Consider the following 13,449-nt stretch of genomic DNA (forward strand, 5'->3'; position numbering starts at 1 on the left):
AGGCTGAGACTGAGATTGTATAAATAGGGAAAAGGCCACTGTTCCAATATAGATCACACATAGTTTACAATATAATTTACACTGTTTTTTTATTCCAAAAGGCCTCAAGACCTGCATTTTTCCCCATATTTTAGTAGGGGGTTAACCCTTTCATGTGCACTGGTCACTACAGTGGACAGCTATTCTACAGCTGTTTTCTTATATATTCATGGATTTTTTTTTTTTTAAATACATATCTTTATTAAAGTTTTAACACATTCCATATCTTTTCTGACATGAACTGGTAACATTGTGTAGATCTCCCCTGAGTATAAACCCCCCAGAATCACAAGCCCCCCACCCCCATAGTTTTGACACAATTTATCAGTAAATACATGTTTCTTTGTTTCAAAAATTTAACGCATGGTGTCCAAGTGGACATTTTTGCAACTTCATGAAAAAAAGGTTCATAAGGACATTTTATTTATTATTATTATTATTATTAGTAGTAGTAGTAGTAGTAGTAGTAGTAGTATGTTTTTTTATTTTTATTTTTTAACTTTTTTTTTTTTTTATTTGTTTTATTTATTAATCTTTCTTTTCATTAGAAAATTGCATCACATTGTTTTTTCATGCCTAAAGAGGAATAAAAACACTCAAGAAAAAAATCTTGATTTAGGTTCTCATAATTCGTGCATGAAAGGGTTAATATCAGAATTGAAAAAGCTATTGTTGATGTATTTTTATCAATGAAAGAGTTTTGCTTTGCCAGTAAGTTCAAGCCTGGTCTGTACAAAAGAAGCACAGGATAAGGTTATTCCAATATTCCACTGTGATTAAGAATCTACTTTTCTGGTTTGGGCAATCTTGACTATGATATACAGTCGTCCTCAAAATTATTCATACCCCTGCCATTTTTTGTGATTTTTTTTTTTTAACCCTTTCATGCATAGGTCACTCCAGTGGACAGTTCTTCTCCAGCTGTTCTCTTGTGTATTAATGGGTTTTGTTGTTTTAGTTCCATATCAGCCAACACAGTGGACACTGATGCACCATCTCATACACTGTAATTCAGATCATTACTGTAACTTTGCTGTTCTTGATAAACCTGATCTGCACTAACATGTTTGAGTGTAAATCAATTGTTATTTGTTAGACAAGAAGGTTTTTTTTCATATTATCTCCATGAAGTGAGTAATTACTAGCATTAGAATATGTTAAAATGTGAGAAGACATCAGATTAGCAGCATTAAAAATGTTTTTTTTTTTTTTCATTGTTTTCATATCACTTTCTGATATTGGGTTTTAAACACGTTTCTTTACTTCAAAAATTAAATGCATGGATATTTTTGGAACTCCATAGAAAAAAAAACTCAAAAAGTTATGGACAGATTTTGATGAAATTTTCAGGGTTTGTTGGAAATGGGATAAGGAAGAAATGATTAAATTTTGGTGGTGATTGGGGGTGGGGGGGCCCACGGGGGGGGCCACTGATGCTTCGCAGACCTCCGCCAAGGCTGATCAGTGGCCCCCCCCCCCCCCCCCCCCCGATCACCACCAAAATTTAATCATTTCTTCCTTATCCCATTTCCAACAAACCCTGAAAATTTCATCAAAATCTGTCCATAACTTTTTGAGTTATGTTGCACACTAACAGACAGACAAACAAACAGACAGACAAACAAACCCTGGGTGGGGGGGCCCACGGGGGGGGGGGGGGGGGGGGGGGGGCACTGATCAGCCTTGGCAGAGGTCTGCACTCTCTGAGTGCTTCTAGTTGCAAATGATTTTGGTGCTTTTCAGCTTGCCTTTATATACAGAACATGACCACTCCTTAACTGACCACAGTTCCTTAAGTTGAGCAGTTCATCGCTGAGCAATGAGAAAAACAAGTCTTATGAATGCAGACAAGTTCATTCAAGCGTGACAATAGCTCAACCCGTCTCAGGTTGTTAAGAAATTGTCTGGGATTATCTTATACAGGTGAAATTTAAACATACTGATGCAGCTCAGGAACAATAAAACCCATTAAAGTGTTGCGTTTTCATTGGCACTGAGTATACTACCAGTCAAAAGTTTGGACTCACCTTCTCATTTAAATGACATGAGATGGACCGCAGATAGCCAACAAGTGCTCAGCATCACTGGGAACTCACTGGGAAGACTTTTGGAAAACATTTCAGGTGACTACCTCATGAAGCTCATCCAGAGAATGCCAATTATGTGCAAAGCAGTAATAAAAGCAAAATATGACTATTTTGAAGAATCTAAAATATAAAAAAATGCTTTGAGTTATGTCACACCTTTTTTTAACTACAAAATTCCATATGTGTTCATTCATAGTTTTGATGCCTTCAGTGGGAATCTACAATGTAAATAGTCATGAAAATAAAGAAAAAACAGGTGAGTCCAAACTTTTGACTGGTTGTGTATATGTGATACACAAGTAAGGGAAAAACAACAAATGATACTTGAAGAAATACTTTATTTCAGGAGTATTTTTATCGGATTTCCAAAAAACACGTTCAAAACATGTTCAAAATTGGACGTCCCAGTATCCCAGGACACCAAAAGCATATCGCCAAGGTAGTGCAGTAGTGGTTCAAGGACATGACCCAGTCAAAGTCCTGACCTAAATCATATGAAGAATCTGTGGAGGGAGCTGAAGACCAGAGTGATGGGTAGGAGACCATCCAACCGGACCCAGATGAAGGCTTTTGGCCCAGGAAGAGTGGACCACCATCCCACAGGAGACATAAGAGAACCTGTGGACACTTAACAGGAACCATCATCAAAAACAATGGGTACTCTATTGTCTCCATCCACCAGTGGATACACCTCCCACTCACATCGGCTCCTCCTTAGAGTCCCCAGAATCTGGTAAAACAGCTTTTTCCTGTGATGGACATTGGTCATGGAACAATTAGCAAAACTCACTTCAGCTTCAGCATTTCATTACCTTGGGTGAATTCAAATCTGTTCTGTCAAACTATTCTCTTAAACTGGTTTTCAGCTTTTATGTTTTTAGCCGTTTTATGTTGTCTTATTTGTTCGTAAGTTGTCTTAATTGTATGGAAGTTTTATACTCTGTTAGTTCATTTGTATTGTACTGATGTGCCTCATGGTCAGGTCTCCCTCGAAAAAGAGATTTAGTCTCAAGGGACTTCGTGGTTAAATAAAGGTTACATAAATAAAAAAAGAAAAGACATTGAACTTTGTAAACCTAGGGTATAAATAATTTAGAACATGGCATTTTTTTAGAAATCCACTAATAAAATACTCCTGAAATAAAATATTTCTTCAAGTATCATTTGATGTTATTCCCTCACTTGTGTGCCACATAATTCACAAACAAATGTGACAAAACAAACACAAAAAATCACAAAAAATGGCAGGGGTATGAATAATTTTGAGGACGACTGTATACATATATATATATATATATATATATATATATATATATATATATATATATATATATATACATACATATATATATATATATATATATATTTTTTTTTTTTTTTTTTTTTTTTTTTTTTGATTATTATTTTGCAGCTGCAATCAAAATCTGGCAATCCTTGCTAAAAGACTATGTGTTTTTTAGTAGCGTCTTAATTGTACGTACGTTTTATACTCTGTTAGTTCATTTGTATTGTACTGATGTGCCTCTTGGTCAGGTCTCCCTCAAAAAAGAGATTTCGTCTCAAGGGACTTCATGGTTAAATAAAGGTTACATAAATAAAGAAAGAAAAGACATCCTGAAATGAAATATTTCTTCAAGTATCAGTTGATGTTATTCCCTCACTTGTGTGTCACATAATTCACAAACAAACTTGACAAAACAAACCAAAAAAAAAAAAAAAATTCACAAAAAATGGCAGGGGTATGAATAATTTTGAGGACGACTGTAAATATATATATATATATATATATATATATATATATATATATATATATATATATATGTATATATATGTATATATATATATATATATATATATATATATATATATATATGTATATGTGTGTGTGTCGAGGCCCAAAATGGAATCTGGCCCGATTCAGAATCAGGCCGGCCCAGAATGGAATTCTATTCTAGGCCGGCCTAGAATGGAATCCTGCCGCTATAATGTTATTTTTATACCATGTTTAATGCAAATGATCTAAATTATTACAAAAATCAAGACATGGAATTCGCAAATATGTGAAAAAAAAATGAAACAAACAACATTTTAATTGTAAACTATAATACACTTTATTTACAAAGAGAACCTAGTGGTACTCGCCACCAATATATGGTACAGTGAAATCGACTGAAATTGACAATAGTTACTCAAGGTATGTAAGACTGAAAATGTAAAATTATGACAAATTATGGAATTATGGATCATTTGCATTAAACAAGGTATAAAAATAACATTATAGCAGCAGGATTCCATTCTAGGCCGGCCTAGAATAGAATTCCATTCTGGGCTGGCCCGATTCTGAATCGGGCCAGATTCTGTTTTGGGCCTCGACATATATACATACATATATATATATATATATATATATATATATATATATTTTTTTTTTTAAATTATTATTTTGCAGCTGCAATCAAAATCTGGCGATCCTTGCTAAAAGACAATGTGTTTTTTAGTAGCGTTTTGACAATTCAAGCTGTGTAACGTCATGATAAAGTAGGTGTTAGCTATGAATACAGCTCTAAGAAAATTGCAGTGCTACGGTCCAGACTTTGTGGTAATAGCCATACATTTTCTCTTATAAGAGGGAACACACAGGTCAGAACATAGGAGTATGTCATCTGACACCAGTTATACTCTAAGGCTGCTGCTTCTACAGGCTTAACATCATGGAACAGTAAATTATTGATATTATAGGTATGTTTTTTTTTCTTGGTGCACCTAAGTAAAACCAACCTGCCCTAGATACCTCCTCCTCTCCTAGCATACATACTTAAAGTACATACTAAGACAAATTACAGCTTCGGTTCACCTTAACAAAAGGTGAACAGAAGGTAAAAAGAAAATAAATAAATGAATGTGTTGATTTAGGCTCCAGGGAGGAAAAAGGTGAGTTTAGCAGAGAGAGTGTACTTGTTGGGCGGAGAGAGAAGGAAGGCTTTAAATTTCTTGCTAAGTGCCTTGGGACAGATTCTGTAGTGTGTAAAGATGCTGTTTTCTTAATTTGATTGCCTCTAAATGCTTCCTGTGCCCGTGACTTATAGCCTATACCTCTTCCTTTTTATGTTTGCTGTTGACAGAGAGCTGATCTGGCAGTGGCTCCCCTCGCCATCACGTACGTCCGTGAGAAGGTTATCGACTTCTCCAAGCCCTTCATGACGCTGGGTATAAGTATACTGTACCGCAAGCCCAACGGGACCAACCCTGGGGTCTTCTCCTTCCTCAACCCCCTCTCGCCCGATATCTGGATGTATATTCTGCTGGCTTACTTGGGTGTCAGTTGTGTGCTGTTTGTCATAGCCAGGTAACATGTCACTTGCAGTAATCACAGCCTCACACACAGTCAGACACATGCTAAGCTGCCTTCGTTTCATCTCCGTCTATCGGACTAACAACAACAAGCTAATCTCTATAATTACAGGACTGGCTCATAGTAAAAACCATACCACCCAGTGACGGTACTGACTATCAATCAAGTCAACTTCATTGCTGTGAAATGTCTCTAATGCAGTCCAACCATGAAGAGTCATGGGATATTTTCTATTTACCTGCACAACATTAGACCATTATTCACATCTGCTTTGAAGTGTTTGTGTATAGAAGGCTGCTAGATTAACCCTCCGGTATCCGGGTGCGCCTTTTAGGCACACTTTGCACTTCGTTTTAAAAAACTTCATATTCTTTTTCACAATTTAAATAAGGTTAGAATTAAAAGTTGTTCATTTTTGCATCATCTTTAAAATTCTGGCCACCAACCAAAATGTACACATTGTAAACAAAAGAAAATTACAAGACTAGCATCTGTCTCCCAACTGTGCCTAAAACGCACTGTTTCTTCCATTTGATATGTATGATTAGGACTGACCTTGATTTACAAAAATAAAATCAAACTAGAGAAGAAAAATAAATCAATATATAATATTTAATAGTTTGATTTATAGGTGTGCATTTTACGCACACTTGGTGACAGATGCTAGTATTTTTGAACATTTGACCTAGCGCCAAAAATAATAATGCAAATTAACCAATGTTGGAGTTAATCATTGACATATGCCATGCTGCAAAAATCTTATATGTGATCCACTTTTTGTGTAGTATAGTGACATTTTTTTTTTGGGCATCCAAAAAAATGGTTTGTTTACATTACAAACACGGCATTTAAAGGGTTAAAAATGTGACAATTATTGAGTATTTGGTATTTTTGTTTCTGGCACAAGTTGATGAAATAGAAAAAAAGTGTAAAAGAATTAAAAACAAACTGTATTAATTTTTTTTTTTTTTTTGACATTATTCCACAAGTGTGCCAAAAAGGCACACTTGGGGCTTAGTAAGGGCCTTGGTGGATGGGATACCGGAGGGTTAACACTGGCCTTGTTTTACTCACAAGGGTACCAGTAAAAAAACAAAAAAACAAAAAAAAAACCTTAAGGAGGCACATACAAGCACAGACCTTAGAGAAGTTCTAGGCCTATCAGCCGTTTCAGGGTTGTGTGTATGCGTACGAGAGAATGGCAGACAGGTTGTGCTTCAAATGCATATGTGTGTGAGTGTGATGGGACACGTTGAAGCTCGGTGTGAACGGCTGCTGACCCGCTCCCACTTTTCCCCTCGCTGTCCCCAGTGTCTCAGAGTCCATGGTGTCTTTTCTTTCCTCTTGTTTCCTCCACCATGCTTCAAACACATCAAAATCACTGAGGGATGTCGACTCTTCAATTACTACTATTATTACTTAAGATGCGTTAGCAGTTATCTCATCTGAGAAGGGATTTCGTTGGCAAAGGTAAGCCCAATCTAATTTGAATCCTTGGCATATCTAATAGTAATAATAATAATAATAATAATAATAATAATATCAAATTGCATTTATAAAGCACTTGTCAGTCAGCAGAATCTCAAAGTGCTACAGAGAGAAGACAGTCCAATAAAAAATAAAATACTATATCAGGAATAAAAGACTAAGCGAATAAAATAAAGCATTGTCTGTTTAAACTGGAATGTTTTTAGCTACTTTTTGAAAGAGTCCAGTGACTGAGGAGCGCTGAGGGGGTCAGGGAGGGAGTTCCAGATAGCAGAGGAGAAGGTCCAGTCTCCCATGGTCCAAAGTTTAGTTCTGGGGTGGAGGAGGAGATTGGTGTTGTGGGGCCGGAGACTACGGGTAGAAGTGTGAGGAGGTCCTTGAGGTATTTGGGAGCGTTTCTATGGATGCAATTGAAGGTGATGAGGGCTGTCTTATAATTAATTCTGAAGGGGATTGGTAGCTAATGGAGGTTATGGAGAATGGGAGTGATGTGTTCCAATTTATGAGGAATATCTGTCATTTTTGCCCTCACTGACACTACAGAATAGGTCTGTCAAGTCTGCTTTGCTATGCTAATGTTTCAAACCATGCAAAACTGTTGCTTATAACATGTCAGAGTTCGATTTCTCCATCATACCTTAGATTCAGGTCGGTTTCTGCAACTGCTTTGTATTATCGGCTCCTAAAGAACTGCTCTAAAGTGTCTATGACCAAAGTCATAGGGGACGCAACCTGCAATTTCAGGTCTTTCACTGCAGTTAAATGGTGCCATGTAAGTTCAAATGGCGCTGCACTCGGTCGAAGTAACCGAACTCGAAAACGGACTACTGTTGAGTTTAAACACGTTGCTACGAAGACGCTTGTTGTGAACATTTCCAAAGATTTGCAAGGTTGAAAAAGGTTTTATTTAGTCATAGTAACAGTGTTTAGAGTTTGCTCTCAGGACAAGTTGAGAATATTGCAAGTCGTAGCATTATGAGATAGATATTCTGATAACAATGGTAAAGAAAAAAGAACTCATAAGAGCTCATTTTTGTTTGTTTTGCTAGCAATATTGTCTTTGTTGAACTCTATGGCCTTTGTTATGTGGTGTCTGGTATAAGAAAATACTCTATTGATTGGTAGATGGTACCATAGGGCATCTATACGGTGCATCTCCGCAATATTAAGTCGTCAACAGCAAGAATTCTTTAGAAACAATACAATGTTGTCTTTCTCTTTACTGACAAAACTAGGCTACAGTTTTTGAAGGCTCCACACTCTCCAGTACCCCTTACCTTTAGCTGCTGTTTGAAGCATGGTGAAGAAAAGAAGAGAAAGAAAGGTTCATGTTAACTCTAAAACTTTCGGGACGCATCGGCTCTCCTTGCAGCCGCCACCCGGCAGTTTTACGGTTAACGCACGTGTGTTTTTTCCGATGTTACTGGCAATATGATCACACAAAAGAAAAAGAAGCGGCAACTGTCATCTAAGTTGGCTCAGAATATGCACCTATCTGTATTTAAAAATCACAATAAGTAAGTGTTTGGGTAAGTGTATAAATTTCCCCCTCACTCTATTCCTTCTTCTCTCCTTTACACACACATGCATGCAAGACCACAGTTGCATGTTTTTGCTTTAGAATGTAGCACATGAAAGTCTCAGGAAATTGTATGAAATGAGCAGTTTGAGAGGCAGATGACGTACTGTGAACATGAAGGTCTACAGCATTTTATTTCCCTGCCATGAAAGAATTAGATATATAAATTCATATAAGCCACAGGTGTCAAACATGCCAAAACCAGCCCGGCAAAACTTTCAATCCGGCACGCTGGATGAATTTGCAAAGTGCAAAAATTACCCTGAAGATATTAACAGTCAAGGGCATCAAACTCGAAAATAATAGCATAGTAACCTATAAATAATTACTCCAAATTTTCTTCTTTAATGCAAAAAAAAAAATAATAATAATAATAATAATATGACATTATTCCTATTAATAATGGCAACACCAATTTTTTCTCTTTGATTTATTGCAAAGAACATTAAATTCTGATATCCTTTAACAATAAAATGTAAATAAACAGAACAAATATGAACAAGCTGAAATATCTAAAGGAAAATAAGTGCAATTTTAACAATATTCTGCCTGTTTTGTGCCTTGGTAGATCTGATCTGTAATGCACATATATAAATCATAAGATGAAGCATAATATTGATAAAATTCTGCTTATTTTTCTTCAGAAATTTCTTTTTTTTTTTTTTTTTTTTAGATTATTCACATCTTTTTTTTGTTTTGGATAGTTTGTAAAATGTAAAAAATTTCATAATTTATGTTATTTTTTTGCACTAACAAATTTGGAGTTGTTATTTACAGGCTGTTATGATATTATTTTACTAGTTCCGGCCCAATGGAGATCAAATTGGGCTGAATGTGGCTCCTGAAAGAAAATGAGTTTGACACCCCTGATATAAGCTATACGACCAGTCAAATCTCTTTAAAAAACTAAATAAAAAACCACTCTGGAGTCTCTAATGTTACTCTAATGGATATTATCATCATAACAAAGGAAATGACTGTGTAATGTGAAAAAGTTTGCACGTAGGGATTAATTTATAGAGAATTTTGACTCTACTTTCCCTCCGTTCTGCTAACCTTTTGAGCTTCTCCCATCTTACTGTTTGGCATTAATTTTACTGGCTTTAAAATGACCCATATTAATTTGTAATATGCTTTAATACACTTTAATGAACACACAAAAATGTGGCAACTCTTGGGTCTGGCACAGTTAATGCGGAGTTCCATAAAAGTGCAGTACAAAGAAGCATTGCATAGCTTTAACACAGTAGATAAATTATGATTTTTTAATTATTATTATTACTTGAATGCCTCTCTGCAAACCAGATGAGTAGACCATTCAATAAAATAAAACAAAATGACTGAATAAAGAGTACTAAAAAATATGTTAAAATGATGTTGTAAGTTAAGTAGAACCAAAGTGTTGCAGAGGTTTTATCATAGAGAACGATGCAGCACTTTAATGTTGCATATAACTACAGCAGGCCAACATACAAACAGAGTAAGTAATTCAACTCAAATTAAATACAAATAATGCAAAAACGTATGAATTCTAAATCCACAGTACAAAAAAAAAAAAAAGCATTTGCATTGTGAGAATTATCGCCCCGGAGGCAGTGGCTCTCAGACAAAATCAGTCTGGCACATAAATCACAGGAAAATGGCAAAATGACGCCCAGGTGCTGGTAGGCGGATGTTCTTACCTTCCAACTGAGCCACACTAACCAGTCTTTATGCCAAGTTAAGTTTACCGCTTCCTGGCTGTAGTGTCGGCTTCTGAATTTCTCTGCCAAAAAGTTTCTGAAGTATTTTCCAAAACTCGCCTTCAAAAGTAATCGGTATTGAGTGTTGGTAGGAAACATAAAACACATCAAAGGCACAATGTGATGTTACATCCATCATTGTTTTGTGCATGGAGCGAGTGCAGTGAGTGCAACAAACTAAATTTTCATGTTCATAAAACTATTGCTTTATGAGAATGAAAAAAGTAATAAATACAAGTGATTCCAGGCACAACAAACCCCGCCCCTCACACTTATTGAAGCTTATTTTGGCATCGATCCAGCTGATGTCATCATGTCTATGTATGTGTTGATGTCAGCATATAAGTTGCCTCTATATATGTGCCCAGTTTGAAGTAAATTGAAACAAAATTGATGTTTTTATAGACATTTGAAAATTTGCCCATTATAAGTAAATGGGAGACGAAAAAAGATTTTAAAAATTCATAAAAAAAATTTATTTTGACCTGCTTTTCCCAAAATGTATCGAGATCTATTCTGGGTCTCTGGCAATCTTTAAACTCAATTTGGTATGAATTCAAACAATAGTTTTTCTCCAACAAACACGTGCAATTTCGCCCATTATAAGTAAATGGGGGAAAAAAAAGAATTTAAAAATTCATGAAAAATTGAAACTTTGACCTACTTTTCCCAAAATGTAATGAGATCTGTTATGGATCACTGGCAATCTATAAACCCAATTTAGTATAAATTAAACCAATAGTTTTGCTGCTACAGACATGTGAAATTTTGCCCATTATAAGTAAATTGGAGGGGAAAAAATGTTAAAAATTCATTAAAAATTTTAACTTTGATGTATTTTTCCTAAAATGTAACCACATCTATTCTGGGTCACTGGCAATCTGTAAACCCAATTTGGTATGAATTCAAACAATAGTTTTGCTGCTACAAACATGTGAAATTTCACCCATTATAAGTGAATGGGGGGAAAAAAAAGAATTTAAAAATTCATGAAAAATTGAAACTTTGACCTACTTTTCCCAAAATGTAATGAGATCTGTTATGGATCACTGGCAATGTATAAACCCAATTTAGTATAAATTAAACCAATAGTTTTGCTGCTACAGACATGTGAAATTTTGCCCATTATAAGTAAATGGGAGGGAAAAAAAATGTTAAAAATTCATTAAAAATTTTAACTTTGATGTATTTTTCCTAAAATGTAACCACATCTATTCTGGGTCACTGGCAATCTATAAAAACAATTTGGTATGAATTCAAACAATGCTTTTGCCGCTACAAACATGTGCAATTTCACCCATTATAAGTGAATGGGAGAAAAACAAGATTTAAAAAATTAATAAAAAATTTAAACTTTGACCTATTTTTCCCACAATGTCACCACATCTATTCTGGGTCACTGGCAATCTATAAACCCAATTTAGTATGAATTCAAACAATGCTTTTGCTGCTACAAACATGTGAAATTTTGCCCATTATAAGTGAATGGAAAAAAAAAAAAAGATTTAAAAAATTCATAAAAAATTGAAACTTTGACCTATTTTTCCCACAATGTCACCACATCTATTCTGGGTCACTGGCAATCTTTAAACTCAATTTGGTATGAATTCAAACAATAGTTTTTCTCCAACAAACATGTGCAATTTTGCCCATTATAAGTAAATGGGGGGAAAAAAAAAGAATTTAAAAATTCATGAAAAATTGAAACTTTGACCTACTTTTCCCAAAATGTAATGAGATCTGTTATGGATCACTGGCAATCTATAAACCCAATTTAGTATAAATTAAACCAATAGTTTTGCTGCTACAGACATGTGAAATTTTGCCCATTATAAGTAAATGGGAGGGAAAAAAATGTTAAAAATTCATTAAAAATTTTAACTTTGATGTATTTTTCCTAAAATGTAACCACATCTATTCTGGGTCACTGGCAATCTATAAACCCAATTTAGTATAAATTCAAACAATGCTTTTGCTGCTACAAACATGTGAAATTTTGCCCATTATAAGTGAATGGAAAAAAAAAAAAAAAGATTTAAAAAATTCATAAAAAATTGAAACTTTGACCTATTTTTCCCACAATGTCACCACATCTATTCTGGGTCACTGGCAATCTTTAAACTCAATTTGGTATGAATTCAAACAATAGTTTTTCTCCAACAAACACGTGCAATTTCGCCCATTATAAGTAAATGGGGGAGAAAAAAAAAAAAGAATTTAAAAATTCATGAAAAATTGAAACTTTGACCTACTTTTCCCAAAATGTAATGAGATCTGTTATGGATCACTGGCAATCTATAAACCCAATTTAGTATAAATTAAACCAATAGTTTTGCTGCTACAGACATGTGAAATTTTGCCCATTATAAGTAAATGGGAGGGAAAAAAATGTTAAAAATTCATTAAAAATTTTAACTTTGATGTATTTTTCCTAAAATGTAACCACATCTATTCTGGGTCACTGGCAATCTATAAACCCAATTTGGTATGAATTCAAACAATGCTTTTGCTGCTACAAACATGTGAAATTTTGCCCATTATAAGTGAATGGGAGAAAAAAAAAGATTTAAAAAATTCATAAAAAATTGAAACTTTGACCTATTTTTCCCAAAATGTAACCACATCTATTCTGGATCACTGGCAATTTATAAACCAAATTTGGTATGAATCCAACCAATAGTTTTGCTGCTAGAGTGTTAACAAACAAAGAAACAAACTGAACCAAAAACCATACCTCTTGCCTCCCCTTTGGGGGGCGGGGTAAATTTTTTTACTCTTGTGAGATAAAAATAATAATTAACATGACAGTAAAATAGTTTTTTTGTCATTGTTGGAGATATGGTTCAGTCTTGGAAGGAAAAAAAAACAAACATCTTTTCCAGTATAAACATAATGACAATGCATTTTTTTCCCCCATTAATCCTTTCATAGTCGGGAAACAGCTATCTTACTTTTTGTTCACATATGTCATTTGCATGTTAAGAAATCATTTCATAAAAGTTTGTGAGACCAAACTGTCTAGTAGCACATAAATTTAACAGATGAGACCTGATACTGCTAAGAGTAGTTCACTGTGCAATTATATACTGTTAATATATATGTGTGTGTGTACACATTACACATTTTATCTATGTATGCTTGTGTTTGTGCTCTACTGTATGA

The 13,449-nt window shown here is 34.7% G+C and overlaps 1 protein-coding gene across 1 annotated transcript in view; it reads left to right on the forward strand.

Moving 5' to 3' along the window:
• LOC115435523 (glutamate receptor ionotropic, kainate 2) overlaps nucleotides 1–13,449 on the forward strand; it is a 756,602-nt gene that overhangs the window by 540,775 nt on the left and 202,378 nt on the right. Inside the window, exon 11 of the mRNA XM_030157991.1 lies at nucleotides 5,249–5,472. Within this exon, the coding sequence (XP_030013851.1) occupies nucleotides 5,249–5,472 (224 nt within the window). The remainder of the gene's footprint in view (nucleotides 1–5,248; nucleotides 5,473–13,449) is intronic.

This window comes from Sphaeramia orbicularis, chromosome 16, assembly GCF_902148855.1.
Source record: "Sphaeramia orbicularis chromosome 16, fSphaOr1.1, whole genome shotgun sequence".
NCBI lineage: Eukaryota > Metazoa > Chordata > Actinopteri > Kurtiformes > Apogonidae > Sphaeramia > Sphaeramia orbicularis.